This window comes from Tachysurus fulvidraco, chromosome 20 (genome assembly GCF_022655615.1).
Source record: "Tachysurus fulvidraco isolate hzauxx_2018 chromosome 20, HZAU_PFXX_2.0, whole genome shotgun sequence".
Classification (NCBI taxonomy): domain Eukaryota; kingdom Metazoa; phylum Chordata; class Actinopteri; order Siluriformes; family Bagridae; genus Tachysurus; species Tachysurus fulvidraco.
The window spans coordinates 16,626,763-16,647,084 of record NC_062537.1 but is presented as its reverse complement, the minus strand read 5'-3'; the positions used below and the strand labels follow the sequence as shown (position 1 = coordinate 16,647,084).

At 38.3% G+C, this 20,322-nt stretch overlaps 1 protein-coding gene across 2 annotated transcripts in view; it reads right to left on the bottom strand.

The window, feature by feature from the left end:
• The window catches only part of tacc1 (transforming, acidic coiled-coil containing protein 1), a 43,951-nt gene that overhangs the window by 21,631 nt on the left and 1,998 nt on the right, over nucleotides 1-20,322 (bottom strand). Inside the window, exon 1 of one of the 2 annotated variants that reach the window (XM_027174746.2) lies at nucleotides 10,939-11,106. The exons of the other annotated variant lie outside the window; for it this stretch is intronic. Coding sequence (XP_027030547.2) covers nucleotides 10,939-11,003 — 65 coding nt within the window. The 5' untranslated portion in view covers nucleotides 11,004-11,106. Of the gene's footprint in view, nucleotides 1-10,938; nucleotides 11,107-20,322 lie in introns of those variants that run through there. 2 annotated transcript variants of the gene reach the window in all.

The following is a 20,322-nucleotide window of genomic DNA, read 5'->3' as shown; positions in this document are numbered from 1 at the left end:
TGTGTGTGTGTGTGTGTGTGTGTGTGTGTGTGTGTGTGTGTCCATGGTTACAGCAGATAGCCTCTGGAATGCAAATCCTCCTCACTGGTTTCCCCATTAACCATCTCTGATCCTGAAAGCTCGCTCACACACACACACACACACACACACACACACACACACACACACACACACACACACACACACACACACACACACACACACACACACACACACACGAATACCTGTTTGGCATGCCTTTTAGTGCTCTGCCTGAAGCAATCTCTGTTCTCATCAACCCAACAGCTTCACAACCCCCGCCTGGGGCTGTGTAAGCGCTTTCCCATACATATGCCCCTATTTCCCGTCTTCCACGGGGACACAACTAACGGCCAAATACACAGACAAGGGAATGTTTAGGACCAAAAGAACTTAATGGAGTTTAGAAGTGAAAGGGCGTAAAGGAGTGTGGAACCAAATGACCTTAAATAGGGTTTATGGACAACTGAATTTGGATGAAACTAGTGAGAACTCACACAAACTGTTTGCTTATATTCCTATAACATCATACCTAAAGTGTTTTAATCCTCTTACACCACAGAAGCATGTCAGTGATTAACTTTCAAAGAACCGCATGTTGTAGGTTTTTATCCATTTATAGTTATGTTTAATGTCTATGAAGCAAGTTCCTGTTATGTTACTTGTGTTATAGCTGCTTTAAACAGATGCTTAAAAATAAACTTATTGTGTTAAAAAATAAACTTATTTAAAAAAGCCACAAATATTAAACCACTAGGTAGCCTAGTGTTGGGACATGAGACACGGTAGCCAGTGGATAAGGTGTTGGGACATGAGACACGGTAGCCAGTGGATAAGGTGTTGGGACATGAGACATGGCAGCCTAGTGGATAAGGTGTTGGGACATGGGACATGGTAGCCTAGTGGTTAAGGTGTTGAGACATGAGACACGGTAGCCTAGTGGATAAGGTGTTGGGAAATGAGACATGGTAGCCTAGTGGATTAGGTGTTGGGACGTGGGACACGGTAGCCTAGTGGATAAGGTGTTGGGACATGGGACATGGTAGCCTAGTGGATAAGGTGTTGGGACATGAGACATGGTAGCCTAGTGGATAAGGTGTTGGGACATGGGACATGGTAGCCTAGTGGTTAAGGTGTTGGGACATGAGACATGGTAGCCTAGTGGATAAGGTGTTGGGACATGAGGCATGGTAGCCTAGTGGATAAGGTGTTGGGACGTGGGACATGGCAGCGTAGTGGATAAGGTGTTGGAACGTGGGACATGGTAGCCTAGTGGATAAGGTGTTGGGACATGGGACATGGTAGCCTAGTGGTTAAGGTGTTGGGACATGAGACATGGTAGCCTAGTGGTTAAGGTGTTGGGACATGAGACATGGTAGCCCAGTGGTTAAGGTGTTGGGACATGGGACATGGTAGCCTAGTGGATAAGGTGTTGGGACATGGTAGCCTAGTGGATAAGGTGCTGGACTACTGGAAGGACAGGAGTTTGAATCCCAAGCTGCCAGTGCAGGGCCCCTGAGCAAGGCCCCTAACTCTCAGTTGTATTAAAAATGTAAGTTCTTGATAAGGGTGTCTGCCAAATGCCATAAACATAAATATGAACCCCTCTGTTTTTTACATCAGAAGATGTAAATGTACATCTTTTACTACGACTAAATGTCTTCTACAAGGGAAAAAGTCACACTATCAAAGATGATACATCTATCTTTTTAATCCAAACAATTAAATGTTTACGTATTACGACAAAACAATGATACAAACCAGTTTAGGTTAAAGAAAACTAATGAACACCAATCAGAATTGAGAATTGGAAAGCGTTGACCTGTAAGCGGCAGCATTCCTTGTGGGTCGAATTGTATGCATACTTCCCATAATTCTGTTCAAAAGGGTGTGAAAACATTTTCACGTTAGCAGTCACTGCTGTAATAAACATTTTAATAACATTGGTATTAATAAAGAGATCCGAGTTAACAGTTAGCTAGCGGTGTTTCTCAGCACAATCTTTGCTAGCTAACTAATTGCCAGCAAAACTACCTATGGGAAAGATTTGTGATCGTTATTAAATGTGAAAATGTAATGTTTTGACTGAGGAATTGTGTGTGAGAACAATACAGTGTCGCCACGATACAGTGTCGCCTCCGATACGACAGACCACATTCTCAAACCCGAATAAACATGCTAAAAATAAAGCATGTGTGTTGGTGGCTGTTGCTACGGTCAGGAGCACAAACAATCCCATCACACGCTGAAGGCTGACATGCTGCGTGTCTACCCGGCATTCGTACGGGTTAAACGAGAAAATAGATCACCAGTGTAGCTTTGTGTGCTTATGTAACGGTGTGTCATCACCGTCCAGCTGAGGGCAAAAAACAGACAACGATTTATACTCTGGAAAATGTTGGGATGATAATTGACTGTATCGTGCTGTTTTTTTGTTGTTGTTGTTGTTGTTTTTTTTATGCGATTTTTGCAGAAATGTTCGGATCTCAGTGGATGGCTGCCATTAATCTATTTTATATTTTAAACGTTTGTTGGTCAGAGAGATGAGGTCTAGATTGAGATGATTATATTGGTAGAAGGATGTTGGAGGTGGAGCTCCCAGGTAAGAGGTCAAGAGTAAGGCCAAAGAGGAGATATATGGATGTGTTAAATAAGGACATGGTGGTAATTGGTGCGAGAGTAGAGGATGCCGAGGAGAGAGTTAGGTGGGAACAGAAAAAGCCGAAATTAGAAGAAGAAATTTTAAAAGTTTGTGTTTACGTGTGTCTACAGTATATACGAGTACGTTCTCTGAGAAAACAAACCCGTTTAAGCCGATCGTAACCGATTGACTGACAAACATCGGCGTCTGGTCTGGAAGTGATGTGACACCGTGAGTGTGTAAGCCTGCTGTGGCTTGATCTAAATTAGCCTTCAAATAATTTCCTAGACTGTTTAACACTTACATTGGAAACAGACAGCTAACTCTTCCTTCTGAGTCCCAAAAAACACTACAAAGGCATTATTTTATACCCTTTATGGTGTTTTTATGATCACTACATAATTGAGACATTACTTCTACAGGACTCCTAATTAAGCTTAGAGTGCACTACAAAGTGTACAAGTGTACATGTATATAAGAAGATCCCAAACAGAGATATTCATGTCCCAGCTTCCTAGGGGATATACAGTAGACTACTGTACTGTACATAGTCATCATTTCATACCCTTTATAGTATTTACATAAAGTACCTACTAAACTCAGAAACCTGTAGTTTTTTTTTTGTGTTCTACAGGAAGTAGTGACTGAAATCCTAATTTTCAGCCTATTGGAAATATAATTTGCTTTTGTGTAAATATCTCGATCCTTACCTTCTCTATTACACTTATATTTGCACTACAAATACACTGAATGCACTATAGCACTATTCTAGACATATGGAAGTTTTTTCTGTTTATGGGACTCCACCTAACCTTAATCTTAATGTAATCAAATCAGCCAAGACATGTTTGGTGTATGATGTTTGCACCGGAGGCTACGAGACTATAAGACTTATTGTCGGCTTAGCTACTACTAAGTTAGCTACTGCTACTTAGCTACTGTGGACTGCTGGTGTAAATGATCACGGGTGCATCCAAAGGTTTGGTATGGCTCAGTAACACTGTTTGAAAAATATTCAGGAAAAAAAACCCTGAATGATTCCTTTTAGAAAAATATCAAAACAATCATCAAACTCTGAACTACAAGCAATAATGAATCTGGTGCTCACAGCGAGTGACACCAAGCGATGTGCAATGAGAGGCACCGTATTACACTGTATATGGAACGTTTAGCAGAAATGAGACTGAAGGAAATGTGTTTTGAATTTGACGATAGTTTATGAGGTCTGCTTTTTCCAGACAGCCACCCAGACTCTCTAGGAGATTTTTTTAAATGTTTTATTTCCTTTTTTATCTGTGAAGGACGTGAGGCTGAGATTCCGCACTAGCAGCCGAGCAGAACCGCATGAGCATGGGTCAGATTTCAAACGGTTTGGACAAGAGCCACAACAGGAGCCAGGGACCAAAAAAAAAGCATAGGAATCCCCAGGGAAAGAAAAGATTAAGTGTGTGAGTGTGTGTGTGTGTGTGTGTGTAAGAGAGAGAGGGCGACAATTTCTGATCGTGTCTCCGAAATTCTGGAAAATTCCCTGCCACAATACCAGTCTCTCGAGTGTTAGCCCGGCTGTACCCCAAATCGTCTAAGCATCAAGCGTTCGAGTGGAGATTGCTGTGAAGTGGGACAAAGAAGGAGTCGGTCCAGGAAAAAACGGTGTGTGTGTGTGTGTGTGTGTGTGTGTGATTTGCTAATTACAGAGAAGGGAATTTTTGTGGTGTTCCAAAGTTGACTCTACTCAGCCTCATACAGGAACGCCCTGCCCTCGTTCAACAGATGCGGTGGGGTTTGTCTCATTTACCCTAGTTTGGATTTTTTTATTCACTCAGCTCCATCTGGCCCGGTTTGGTTTGGTTCAATTTTGTTTGAGGATGAATTGTCCTGACTCTGTAGGTTTCGGACCCAACTTTTCCTAGTTCATTTTGAGCCAGCAGGAACATTTCAGGACTAAATATTTGTTTGCTTCTTTGGTTGGTTTGCTTTGTGCTTATAATTTATAAGATTTCCCGCATTTGTTTTAATTTGATCTGATTAATCATGGCTTAAACATTTTCACGGAATTCCTTTTATTTCTTTATTTATTTAGTCAATTTTATTTGGTTTTTAGTTTGGCCTTTTTTTTTTTACTTGCCGAACTTGACAAAAAAATGGATTTTGTTCGAATTAGTTTCCGTTTTGGGTGAAATTAGTCTCGTTTCTTCCGTTGTGGCAGAATTTGACCTGGTTTTCTGCTTTTGAGTGAATTTAGCCAGGTTTCATCCATTTATACTGAGTTTAGCCAAGCTTTGTTGACTGAGTTTGGTGTAGTTTGTCCTACTCTTTAGTTTAGTTCAGCCCAAATGACCATATGTGCTCCTCAGCTTAATTGTCACAAGAATGAAATGGAATAGAAAAAAGGGTGAAAGGAAAAAATGTGAGGAATCTCAAGATGCCACAGCAGGGTGTGTTCAGTCTGTGACTGATTTACAGAGACAGGCCAGTAATGACGGTTAGGTGGAGAGCTGAGACAGAAAACGACCAGATTCTGAAATTAGATAATAAGCAGTGAGTACATGAGATAATGCTCTCCATAAATCAGCACCTTCTGCTAAAGGCTGACAGATGAAACAGGGACACTGACTACATGTTCGTTTCAGCATTTGAGAGCCTTAAAATGCCTGATGTTATAAGAGTTTCACACAGTAGGTATGAAGTCCTACGTTTCCAACAAGAAAAATGACTTCCTGTAGAGGTTCGACTACAGACTGGGATTTTTCTGCATTATTTTCAGCTACATGAGAAAACCTTTGCTACTTAAATGTAAATTAAATACTATTCCTTAAATCGCTTACTATGTGCCACTGTCACATTTTGTTGAGGAGAAACATCGCCAGTCAGACCCAGGTGCAGGATAACGTTCCTCGATTTTTATTTACATAAAACAATCCATGAAACTTGATCATAATACAACATAACAACATAACACACAAACACCTGTAAACCAAAATGTGATGTGCAACGATGATGGACAAAGACAGATATTAAGGTGCAGGTATAAATAGTGCAACGCTTTAGGAATAACAAGAAACAGGTAACAACAGGTGGAAGAACACGTGACCTTAAATGTCTTACCCCCTCTAGTGGTCTGTCAGGGAATTATCCCAGTACTTCTTAACAGCCACACATATAAAAGTGACAATTAGGAAATAGTTAGAAAATGAGCTACATTTTCGTTTTTTTATTATTTGTTTTTACTTGAAATATGGAAATGTTTAGAGGAAACTTGTGATTTCATCAACAAACTCAAAATCTGGCTCACAAATTCAGCTAATAAAGATTTTAATGAACACATGAAAGCAACAGGACTGATCTCACCCTTCCAGTCCTTCAGTAAAAGATCTCTGTTGATGCTACAGTGACAAAATATTTGGTTTACAGACAAGAAACCTGTTTATAAACGAGCTGAACCTGAGTTCTGAAAGTGTTAACATGTGAATGGTTGCATCTGTTAGTGCATTTACAATTGAAAAGTGGCAATAATTGTTATAATCTCTTCTGGGAGGTTAAAGTAGGGCGAGTCGAGGTCACAGGAAGCTCTGTATTAGAGGAATAACGGGCGGCAAACAGACCTGACTGAAACAGAAAGAACAGGAAGTGAGCAAGAGAGCCAAAACGTGTTCAGGGAGCCACAAATAGCAGCATTGAAGATGAATGAGTGAGTCAGACAAGACTGATGTACCAAACACACACACACACACACACACACACACACACACACACACACACACACACACACACACACACACACACCAACACCAACAATGAGCTCTGTTTCACTCTCATTAGAAAGCATTCCATCAGCTCGGATAAATAGCAACACCAACCTCACTATTCCAATAAAGATGTAGGGCAAAACATGCTCAATTAAGTACTTTTACCTTATCTACTTCCTTACTTTAATGCTTTAACCTAAAAAAACACAAAGTCTTCTTTGCTATATTTATTTTTGTTCATTTCTGTTTGATCAGCTGTATTTCGTAAGCCATTAGTTAGCCGAGCAGGCTAAACTAGCTAGGCAGATCTTTTAATGTTTTACATTAAGCTATGTATTAAACTCAAGACGTAACTTCAGCATTCAGTTACGATTTTCTTTAGTGTTAAATATATCTAAGTGCTGCTACATCCCAAAGGCAACTCAGGATAAATCACATGTAAGGGGGATCTTTGCCAGATAACCTTACTAACCAGGAACATCTAACTTGAGCTAGTTTTGTAAAGAACTTCAGCTTACTTCTTCCATCATGGCTCTTCACACCATTCAGAACGCACCTCTGTGTGATTGTTTTAAGCCGCAGTCTTTTATTTTTTATGAATTACAACATAAAACAACCAGACTGTGCAATAAATAAAAACATTTATCATATTAATTCAGCTCTGCTGCTTAATAAATATGACATAAAGTAATAAAACTGCACAAGCTGGAGGTGAGGCAGTAATGTGAACATGAAGCCTACATTAAAGACTTTTAACTGTTTTATTGTTTTGTACACACACACACACACACACGCACACACGCACACACGCACTTTCTCTCTCTCTCTGTCTGACTGTCACTAACTAACTCCCCCCTCTCTGTGTCACTCACTCACTCACACACTCCCCCCCTCTCTCTGTCACTCACTCACTCACTCACTCACTTTTCCTCTCTCTCTCTTTCTCACTCACTTTTCCCCCTCTCACTCACTGACTCACTCACTCACTCACTCACTCACTCGCTTTTCCTGTCTCTCTCTCTCTCTCTCTCTCTCTCTCTCTCTCTCTCTCTCACACACACACACACACACACACACACACACACACACACACACACACACACACACACACACACACACACACACACACACATACGTCCTCTAAACTATTGTCATGGAAACCAGTGCATCAGTTTCTGATCAAGAAACAGCAAATCTTCAAACATTTGCAATTGCATTACTGACGTCATCTCACCGTGGACGTGTCACAAACCACACACCTCACTTAATAACTAGGACAAAACCTGCTATTACAATCACCTCAGATTGTAGTGATCCACTGTAATCACACAATATCCCCAACAGCACAGCAAAACACTGCACCCTATTCACTCGCTATTAAAACAAGCCTCGCTATTAAAAGTCCTCTATGGATGTGTCCCAAATGTCTATACCTTTTCACTTTCTATGCTTTCTGTTTATACAGTGTTTCTGTTATATTATTTCGGAACAATTTATGTAGAAACAATAGTAGTTTTCATAGAAGAAACAATGTAAACCAAGATACAATAACCCACGTCATCATCTTCACTATGCAACAGTGTCTTCTTTACCGCATGCGCACTGTGCCATCTAGTGAACAAAACACAAACAGCACCACAGAAAGCGACAAAACTTTCCTTCTACTTAAGCAGAGACTCACTAAAGCCACAGAGGTGTGTATGAAGTGCTCATTTTATTTGGAGACGGTGTTGAGGGCCACACAGAGGATCATTATTTCACAATCCTATCCATTGTTGTCCCTTTACTCATTAAGCAAAATGTACAGAACTTTCAGCTCTCGGACCATGGGATTTAGAAGCAGACACTAACCTCAAGCTGTCAGGTGGCTCAATAACAACGAAAGAATGATTTAAAACACACATTCATTTTTACTCACTGAGAGTTTTCCGGCTGAGATTTTAGATCACTTTTTTTTTATATCTTAGCATACTCAGCTTCTAAACAATACTCTATGTACCGAAACCCAATGGTGTGCTGAACAATCTTAGATTAAACAGACATGCAATGATCAATAAATCATTTGCTTATCCTGATTGAATATTGGTCATGTTTCGCTTCTTTGGCTTATGAATATGTCTACGTCACTCTAAATGACATGCAAGTAATAATTTCATTGTACTGTGACTTTGTCAGTACTGTAAACCTTTTTAGGTGTCTAATATTTAATTCCAGGATCCATAACAGACCAGAGCAGGAAGTTAAAAGAGCATTCGTTTGTATGTAATTACTGAACGTTATATCGGCTTTTACGGCTTTACGATGCAAAAGCAAAGATAAGAGAGAGACTTAAATGAGATGAGGATCAGAGATGGTAATAAACCAGAGTATAATAAAATAAACACCAAACATTGAACCCTTTCAGTCAGGATAAACAAATGATTTTATAAACAATAGAATCTTTATCACCACAAGTCTGTCATATGAGGAGTCAAGACACTGTTGGGTTTCTGTATGTAGAGCATCGTGACTCTGTGGTTAGCTGCTGATAACTTAAAAAAAGGTCTAAGATGAAGACACTTATTAAGCATGAGAAATGCTTGAATGCGATCCTAATTATTTCAATGCAAATCCATTTTCCAAATAATAATCTGAAAACACTATATTCAGCTTCATAAAGTGAAAGTAAGCTGAGTTACCTCATTCATTTTGCATACATACAGATTAGCAAGGAAAAAAGCATGTGCCTGTGTTTGCATATGTAAATCTACTGCACGAACAGCAGTGATGCTCAACCATCAGCTGATTAGATCTGACAAAAAAAAACAAAAAACAAAGACCACATTTTCAAATGCAAAAAGGAGAAACATGATTGGTGTCTGAGGTTTACTTGTTTAAATTTGCTCTGGAGCAAAAAGGCTAATGTAGCTAACGTGTACAATACGAAAAAGTTCAAAAGTTTACGTCTAACCCATCGCACTCTTGCCTCAAACGGACATTCGCCTTTTGTAAAAATTTGTCGAAGTGGGGAAAAGATTTTATTTAATTATTTATTTTTACCATGGTTACAGTGATACAGAAATGCTCTTTCCACGGTTACTCAAATATAAGACTAGCTTTACAATGGCCGCTATGATATATCGTAGTAACCATGGTAACACCATTGTTATAACAGTTATATTTTGTTCTGTGGCATAATGATGGTTTCATTATGGCTATATGATAAAGCATCTTTTTTTTATGGTCACTAGGATACCATGGTTGCTATGATATAACAATGGTGTTACCATGGTTACTACGGTATGACATTGGTCGTATCTGTACCGACGGTTTGTCTATAGCTGTTATGATTATAATGACTGCTGTATCTTGGCTATTGTGATATAAAAAATTTTCACTATGATTACTAGCTCAAGAAAAACATTACTTTAATAAGGTTTTGTATAAGATTGGATTTATCATTGTTATTATGATACAACAATGATATCACCATGGTTACAATGATATAATGCTTTGAAAAGCCCAGCTACATTAAACTAACTTACTGGCCACTAATGCAAAACTTTCTAAAAAAAAAAAAAAAAAGGTTTTAAAACCATCACTGTTATAGACTACTAATAATCTACACCGAGGATGTAGCTACAGAGCTGTGATTTGCAGCTATGTGCTTTTTTTTTTGATACCCAGTACAATTCTACCTCGTGTCTGACTCCATTATGCAACGTGAAATCAAAATCTGTCGGAAAAGTCAAGACAGCTGCTATGATTTTAGATCTGCAACTTCCTTTAGTCCATTTTTTTAGAAATAATATATACATCGTTTGTTGTTTTATTGCTCACACTATGGATTAAGCCCATCCTGCTTTACAGGTGCATCACTTTAATTGGCCTGCAGATGGCAGTGTGATCAATACGAGGATCAGAGTGCAGTTTGGATCTGCACACAGTTTTGTTTTGCCACCAACTTATAGCAAGACTAAAGCTCAAAAACCCAACGTGCATTGTATGGCTTTTTTTATTGGATGCACAATGTATTCTTTAAATCCCATTTAAAAGTATTAAACTCTATGAATTCTGCTATACAAATAAGTAAGTTTTTTTTTCAAAACAATTAATAATAATAATAATAATAATAATTATTATTATTATTATTATTATTATTATTATTATTAAACAGGAAGTGAGCTGGACACACTGTACTTATCCATCGAATGATGCATAATAGCTTTGCCATATTGTAGTTTATAGAAGGAGCTGTTTGCATAGGAGTGTCAACTTACACACACACACACACACACACACACACACACACACACACACACACACACACACACACACACACACACACACACACACACAGAGCCTTTGACTACCTTAGAATAACACAGGTCTGTCCAGTAGTACATTAGAATGTCCAATAATATATTTAAAAAACATATCTGAGGAATAACTTATTAATAACAACTCACTGGATTGTTATTAATTAGTTATGACATACTAATGTAATGATCTCTAATATCCATTAGAGTATAATTGCTGAGAGAGCAGACTTACGGACTGACACTCTTCTGGTTCGTCAAATCGCTGCTCTTCTTGTTTTGGGATAAAGAGCCACCCATGATGAAGCATGTGTGTGTGTGTGTGTGTGTGTGTGTGTTGATCACGCAGACTGCTGTAGGGCACTTGCTGAACTCGACTTGCTCATGTTCAACTCTGATTGAAGTGACGCAGCAGAAAGACAAGCAGCTGAGACTTCTACACACACCTACTGATAACTCTGCCCACCTCCAACTAAGCCCCGCCCACCACCTAGTACTACTGTCACACGCTTCTCACTGCAGTCTCTACATTCCTGTCTAAACACACACACACACACACACACACACACACACACACAGAAATATTTTACAAACCCCACCTATTACAAATAAGGCTATAGTTAACTCCACCCACATAATATTGTTTTTTATTAACACTGTTAATTACACACACACACACACACACACACACACACACACACACACACACACACACACACACACACACACACACACACACACACACACACTGTTTCATCAACATTAACAGACTCCCTAAATACTCATACCTCAACATTAAAGAAAAAGAAAAAACACAAGTTTTTTTTTTTTTTTTTCATGCACTGTGCAAATGTTTTGGCACCTTATATTTTATATACAAGATAAATATATCTGTTAACCAACTTGGGTTGTAAAGTATCTCCCTGTTCTCGATTATTTTTCTATAACAGCAATATAGATGTTTTTCCCCTTGTATGTGATATTCTCTTTAAAAACAAATGTTTATCTATAATATTTAATTTTTGGGAAAATGAATGCTTGGAATCCTTATTTACTATACATATCAAACACTGAAGACAAAATTTGTACAAAAACTAAAGTTTAAGGCTTCATCACAGTCCTACAGTCCTGTATATTATGATCTGAATCACTTTCTAGTGCAACCTTCAAGCTTCAAACTTTTAAGGGTGGGGCCACAATAGCGTTACAGCATTCAGACATTGTGAAGTTCAGATTCTGGTTAAAGATAAATGTCACTGTGTCTTAAAACTGTGTTCATATGTTGAAGAACTGGATGCACTTTTAAGGTAGATGTTTAAGGTAGAAAAGATTTTGGACGAGAGAGATGTCTATTAATTTTTATCTTTATAAGCATCACAGCTCACACACACACACACACACACACACACACACACACACACACACACACACACGCACACACACACACACACACACACACACACACACACACACACACACACACACACACACCTTCACAGTCTACTGTGAAATGTTCCACTGTGAAAGCGGAGAGGGGTCTTTTTCTAACACACACCTACCACGACTCCTGCTCAACTCATCACCAGTTTAAACCAATCAAATTCTGATCATTTGAATAAAAACACACGCCTGACAATCACATGACCGAGGTAAAACGATGATGAACCACAGAAAAGCTGATTTCTCCTGAGAGTGGCCTTATGTGGGTCAGATCCCATTAGCTGTTACTGTTTTTGGGTCTGGATGAGATGAAAAGCACTGAAAAAGTAGCACTACTGAGTTTTAGTACTTTATCAGAACAATGCCGATACATAACGTCCTTTCCTCCGACACAGTGTTAACACCAGCTGTTAAAATCTCACTCCAGGAGAATATTTAATTGTTTATTTTGTGCTATTTACTAGTTGTGCTACATATACACAATACTATAATAATACATTTTCTTATACTGTGCTATACTATAATAAATTATGCTACACTATAATTATTCTATACTACATTATATAACATTCTGTACTGCTTCATACCAGGTAATACACTTTGCAAGTCTGTTCGTCACACTATACTATTTTATTCCACATTATATACCATTCTATACTACACCATACAGTGTAATACTATTGCATACTACATTATACTGTACACCTTTCTGTACTATACCATACAGTGCAATACTATTCTATATATTTCTGTTCCTTACAAGACTATACTGTACAATATTGCATTATACAGTATACCATTCTGCATGACATCATACCCCCTAACACTATTCCATACTACATTTTATACCATTCTGTACTACATCATACCATGCTATACTACTACTACTATGCAAAACTGTTCCTTGATTTACTGTACTATCCAATACAGAAATACAGTGCAATATTATGATAGACTATTTTATAATATACTATGTTACTCTGCTCTACACAACATTATACTGTGCTACAATATACTATATTATACTATTCTATACTATACACTGCTATAGTATAGTACAGAACAGGGATGTACTATGCTTTGTTATGATAAAATATGTATTTTATACATATATTTTATATGTATTTTTAATTATATACACAAACACATACAGTACAGACCAAAAGTTTGGACACACCTTGCAAAAGTTTGGACACACCACCTTTTCAACAGGACAATGACCCCAAACACACCTCCAGGCTGTGTAAGGGCTATTTGACCATGAAGGAGAGTGATGGGGTGCTGCACCAGATGACCTGGCCTCCACAGTCACCGGACCTGAACCCGATCGAGACGGTTTGGGGTGAGCTGGACCGCAGAGTGAAGGCAAAAGGGCCAACAAGTGCTAAGCATCTCTGGGAACTCCTTCAAGACTGTTGGAAGACCATTTCAGGTGACGACCTCTTGAAGCTCATCAAGAGAATGCCAAGAGTGTGCAAAGCAGTAATCAAAACAAAAGGTGGCTACTTTGAAGAACCTAGAATATGACATATTTTCAGTTGTTTCACACTTTTTTGTTATGTACGTATATAATTCCACGTGTTAATTCATAGTGAATCTACAATTTTCATAGTCATGAAAATAAAGAAAACTCTGAATGAGAAGGTGTGTCCAAACTTTTGGTCTGTACTGTATATACATACACTATCGTAATCTATCTATACAATAAAGACTATACTTCTACCACTTCTATATAATTTAGTGGTAGGTCAGTAGTTAAGGCCTTGGTCTACTGATCAGAAGGTCATGAGCTCGATTCCCGGGCCACCAATCTGCCACTTCTCACTTCTGCCTCATTCAAATCAAATCAGAAACCCTTAATTGTTTCACTATATAAATGTAAGTTGATGTGGATTGAGGGTGTTTGCCAAAATCCATAAATGTATTATGGTATTCTGTATTATGTTTATACTGTGCTATTTTATGTTATGCTGTACATTTCTGCTCCATAAAATTGTATTCGATCCTATTCTATTCTGTACGTCAATTGAAATCACAATTGTTTCATTTTCTTCTTCATCACTTCTGGAATTATTCAGTCATCCTACATAGAATTGGAAAATTGTGCTGCAAATACAATGATGTAGTGAAGAGTGACACATCAGCTAGATGGTTCCAACTTTGTCTGAGATCTCCGCTCAATACGTAGACGCAGGTAATCAGTGGCCATCTGGTTCATGTAACGTCTTGTTGCCTCTATGACTTCATGATTTCTCTGGACAAACCTGTTTGATCAGACTTTCTGGGCGTGAATCATAAAACCAGAGTAAATCAACACAACGTTGACTTTCGAATCTTACAGCAGTCATCTGAGGAACTTTTTAGATTTTTCATTCAGCCAAATTTCACCCAAAAAAGTGACCCTTTTCCATGTACTAAGATCTAAGGAAACTGCTTTTCGTTACTGACACCAATACAATCATAATATTCCTAGAACAGGACACGTTTAGGCTTTAAACTAGAACAAGAAAATACACAAAATAAACAAGACTGCCTATAATTCAAACCTTAATCTTCAAAACTCGCTCTCACATCTTCACGTCAAATATATTTTCTCACTACTGAATTCTCACTCAATTAATCTACAATGTTCTGTAATCCTAAACTGTTAGACATTTTCCTGCTAAGCAAAAATTGACTGTTTTCCTAAAAAGCAGTCTCACTTATGAACCAACCAGTTCTGTCAAGGTTGAGTTTTTTCTTCAGAAGAGATGTCTGAAGACAGTCATATATCTTCTGAATAATGATGAGGTCAGTAAAGTTGTGTGTGTTTGGTGTAGGGAGAAGTCATAAGCCGTAATCACTGAGCACAGTGAGTTAAAAATAAAACAAGAGTGAACCAGGAACTGATCCCTGAGGGACTCCTGAAAAAAGAGCATGATGTGAAAAAACTCAACCTCTACTGTATGTGAAGAGGAACCATAATGTTCCCTAGTGAACTCCGAGTAAGCTCCGATAGTGCTGAAAAAGCATAGATTAAGTGTGTGTCAATATGTGTCAAGGAAAAGAGGCGATTAGTTAGCTCACTTATCCACACAGACATGCACTTTTACACAGGAATTCATCAGCAAATCATCAATAAACAGTTAATGGAACTCAAGTTAAGGTTGAAATCCCTAACTGATTCCCAGTATACTTCTTGTGTAATTATCATTAAACATAGAGGAAAATGTATTACTAAGTGTAAGAGTAAGAGTGTGATGACTTGAACAATATTTATTCACTACTTATTAGTTGACGTTAAGCACTGTGTCAGAACGGGTGTGGTCGAGTATCAGCTGTGTGGAAGGAGATGAGCAGGATTGAACGTGTGATGTTTCTTACCCGTGTGTGATCCTCGGGAGTTTACATAGGATTGTTTTTTTTTTGTCCTTTCAGAAGAACACCGTGTTTCAAACAGAGACAGAAAACACAGCAGACTAACCTTGAACTTGAACCTGAAGCTAGCAGCCTGTGGGCGGATTCAGGTTTTTGGTTTTATTCTGTGTTTTAATATTTTGTTTGATTTTTTTGAATGGTACAAGTGTTTGTTAATCAAAGAAAGAGAAAGAGAAAAATAAATAAATATGAAGCTCTGTCAAAAGTGGATTGTCTCATGGGTTCTCCTTCCCACACTACTACAAATAATGCGATCATTGTTTCAAATGTACCTTAGTGCCTGAGAAAAAAAAAAGCACCTGAATAAACAGTTCCTGTAGTTCTGTTCTGGACATGTTTGTCTGTACATCCCTTCTTTCTCTGTTATATTGCAGACACACCCTTAACTTTACTGCTTAGATCCAGTGCCGTCTGGGAGCTGCTTTTCCAAGGGTGAAGGGAATAAAAATTCGACTTGGCAACCATTTCCCTACTCCCACCCCCCACCCCCGATAGGTCATGTGATCATTCACTTACTGTTATTATCTGGATTATAAACTGGTAAATGCTTTTGCATCAATGACTTCATCAACAAACTGAATCATATCTATACAGTCTGGAAATATATATATTGGTCAATGTTATAAAAAAAATATATAAATCAAATTTTGGGGTTACATTTTTAACCTTTTCACAAACTTCATTAATTAATAATAAAAAAAAAATTTCAATGTCATGTGTATATAATTCATATATATAAAAAATTCTCATCTCTGCTTGCAAGCTGGCTAAGAAGCGTGTGATAAATGAAAGTTAGATACTCTTCACTTAATTTCAAAATGGATGATGCTCCTGTTTCACCACTGAATTAAATGACCAGCTTTAGCAATGTGATACTGCACTTCAAGAAAGACAAGATTGGTGAAAAAGAGTGATCGATATGAGAGAGAGAGAGAGAGAGAGAGAGAGAGAGTCAGAGAAAGCAAATGAAAGCGAAAGACAGCAAGAGACAGAGACACACACACACTGTTGTCACATTTTTAAAGTGCTACACTTAAACTCTCATTGCACAGTCACTGTTTATTTCAGCATTTACACTATTCAGGACCTCTCCTTATCTCTCTCACACACACACACACCACACACACCAAGAACCTGATACTGAAATCCCACTCACATCTACCTCTAGTTAATAATATTAGTTGAGAGGTTTCTGATGGTTTTTAGTCATTTCATAAGAGTGAATACTTTTAATAAAAGTATTCTACATAGATTAATTGACATAATTAAGGAAACTTTATGTGGCCAGGCTTCAGTGTGTGTGTGTGTGTGTGTGTGTGTGTGTGTGTGTGTGTGTGTGTGTGTGTGTGTGTGTGGGCTGACCTCTAGTGCTGAAACTCTGGAAGTGAAATACATTGCATGCTACAAGTACAGTATGTGTAACATGTAGATCCAGGACTGTTTGTTTATGGTACCCAAAACTATTTTTCCCCCATTTGCAACTCCAGGAAAGTTGAAAGTTTTCTCTATGGAAGCATAACATTCCAGTTTCTTAGCACATTATTATTCATACATTTCCTGAACTTTCCTGTAACTTGTTATTTACCTGAACATCAGGAATGGTCCAAAGAGACCTTTATATTGTATTTCTGATAATACATCACAACACATGACCTAAATATGCATGTAAATGAAATACAAAAAAAAGTTTCTATCTTTAATTTATGTTTTTAGTGTAGCCTCTGTAATGTATAAACTTATGTTGCCTTCCCTTTTTGCAGTATTGCAGTAGTGAAGAATCTAAAGTGTTATATCAAAAAACCGAACAGATAAAAATAGCGATCTCAGAAATGACAAAATTAGCAAAATAGAGAAACTGGATAAATCTAGAGGATCACTGACGACAATAAGGTATGCCTGCAATGAAAAAGAAAATGTCCTACTGTGTTTAAATGGAAATGCGCTTGTCCAAATTAGCCTCATATTGAAGATATATTTAGGAAACTCCACAGTAAAGCCACAGGCCACCTGTATAGTATTTTTATACAACAGGAAGTCTTTGTGTGGAAGGTCAAGCAGCACAGTGACTCTCCCATACACATAAATAGATTTGGGTTTCATAAAAGCCAAAACACACAAACATTCTCACCCCCTCAACATAAACAACATTCAGTCAAAGTCCAGCTGTTCAGCTGTAAAGCTACACGGTGGTTCAGACTTAAGTGACTCAAATTTAAGGTTGTCATAGTGTTGGAAAATAAGCAAATAAATTATCCAAAGTGCAGCAGGGTTTTTATTTTGGACTAAAAGTGTAATGGCTGTAAGTTCTGGTCCCCATCAGGGTGGAGTCACAGCTGTGTGCAGGCAGCCAGATTCGGATGGGAACAATGCCAGTATTCTGGGTTGATATGTGGTCAGGTCGATGGGGGAAATAAATGCGAGCTGTCACTCAATGCTAACTGGGTTGTCTTGAAGCCTTCCTGTGATGTTTAATGTTACTTCACAACAAGGATAGCGTCTCTTAATTGTAGCCGTGCTCGATTGATATCTAAGGGTTAAAAAATGTCACGGTTTCAGATATATTGGAAACACAATTTCAAAATGAAAAATTTCAAAATCCTCTGAATACCAGACTATTTATTCAAGTCAGCCAATCATGTAGCAGCAGCTTAATACATAAAATCATGCAGATACAAGTTAAGAGCTTCTTATGTTTAGAATAGGGAGAAATGAGATCACACTGACTTTAACCGTGGTTTGGTGGTCCGTGCCTGACTTGGATTTTCATGTAAAAATGTTTCTAGAGCTTACACAGATTGATGTGGACAAAAAACATCCAATGAGCAGCAGATGGTAAGAAAGGGTTGTTTAAGATGACAGGAAGGCTGAGGTAACTCAAATAAGCACTCTTTTACAACTGTGGTGAACAGAAAAGCATCTCAGAACACACAACATGTCAAATCTTGAGGCAGATGGGATACAAAAGGATACAAATGGATGGGAACAGAATATTACTAAACATAAGTTTCCAGTCCTGGCCGGTTAAGAACAGAAATCTGAGGCTGCTGTGATCTGATTGGTTGACGGTATAACTGCATGAATCAACACTGTTCCGATTAAAGTGGTCAGTAAGTGTATATAATGCCCTAATGTAAGAACATAACGAATCGTATCCAGTCCACTGTAGCATTTGGTGATGATCCACATTTACTGTAGAGTGGTTTAAGACACAGCAGGCTAATGATGGTGAGGCTGAATAAAGAACAACCAAATCCCTCATGCACTCTGTTCCTTATAGTGCACTACATAGTAAAAGGACACTGAATAGGGATCAGGGAACCGGTTCAAACTTGCTGAACACAATGTTCTCCTAGTACCAAGCAACAAAACAAAAACAAAATGAAATGATGTAATGTGCATGTAAGATTGTACACGCGGATCTCAGAAGAATTTGGTAGAACGTGGAAGAGTTCTCAATAGCTTCTGTGTCTGAGGCCATTTGAGGGAGGGAACTAGGGAAAGGAGAGCGTTTCAGAAGTGGGTGTATAGCGGGGACCTTTGAGAGAGGGGTCAAAGGTCAGAAAATGGCTCACGGGAATTTAGAATATATATATACACAAATATATAAAAACACACACACACACACACACACACACACACACACACACACACACACACACACACACACACAAACAAAATTACATGGGTGTCAAAAAAAGCAAAGCAAAATATAGACAATGAGAACATGCTAGCTGACTGAGGCTAATGAATTAGAGAGCTAAATTATAGATATTTATTCTTTTATTCTCACAATGTAAAGGCAGAGTAACAGTGAAAATGAGACAAAATGGTAAATAATATGAATGTTTCATATCTTCCTCAGATATATTGATAAACCACTAAGAAAATACTCCATATGATGTGAAAATATCACTTAGCATTGATTGCTAACTGAGTCCCACTATACAAATAGCACAACAGTGAGCCACTGAGGTGACATGGTCTCAGCAGCACGTTTACAGCTCTGAGCAGTAAAGAGACGACTCGTGGTGGTGATTACCTCATTAAAAAAAAAGCATTTAAGGACTCCAAGATAAATCACAGTGGCTGTATTGGAACTTTCAGACATGTGGAACAGAAGCAATGTCAGACACAGCAAACAGACCAGGAAACATATCAGGCATAAAGCAGAGAAGAGGAAAACTAAACCACATGCCAATACAAGTGTTGCATTTTCGCACATAACATTTACGGTATTTTGCAGACACCCTTATCCAGAGTGACTTACAACTGAGGGTTAAGGGCCTTGCTCAGGGGCCCAGCATTGGCAGCTTGGTGGACCTGAGCTTCAAACCCATGACCTTCCAATCAGTAGCCCAACACCGTAACCACTGAGCTACCACATCCCACACACAACAGTTTTTCACTTGGAGTTGTGTAATACCAAAAAGTCTGCTGGTGGAAACACCATGTTTATAAAAAACATTGCTAACTGAGTCCCACTATACAAATAGCACAAGAGTGAGCCACTGAGGTGAAATGGTCTCAGCAGCACGTTTACAGCTCTGAGCAGTAAAGAGACGACTCGTGGTGGTGATTACCTCTCTCAGACTTGCTCTAATTCTGATCAGCATGTGGGATAATTATCACAGGAATGTTTCTCGCTTCCTCAGCTGAGGATTTAAGAGATTAGTGTGATTTATATTTACCTCAGCACAAATATGAGAAGAGTGACTCTCCATTTTGGGGGAAGATCTACACAAATCCTTCACGCTAAAGTTTT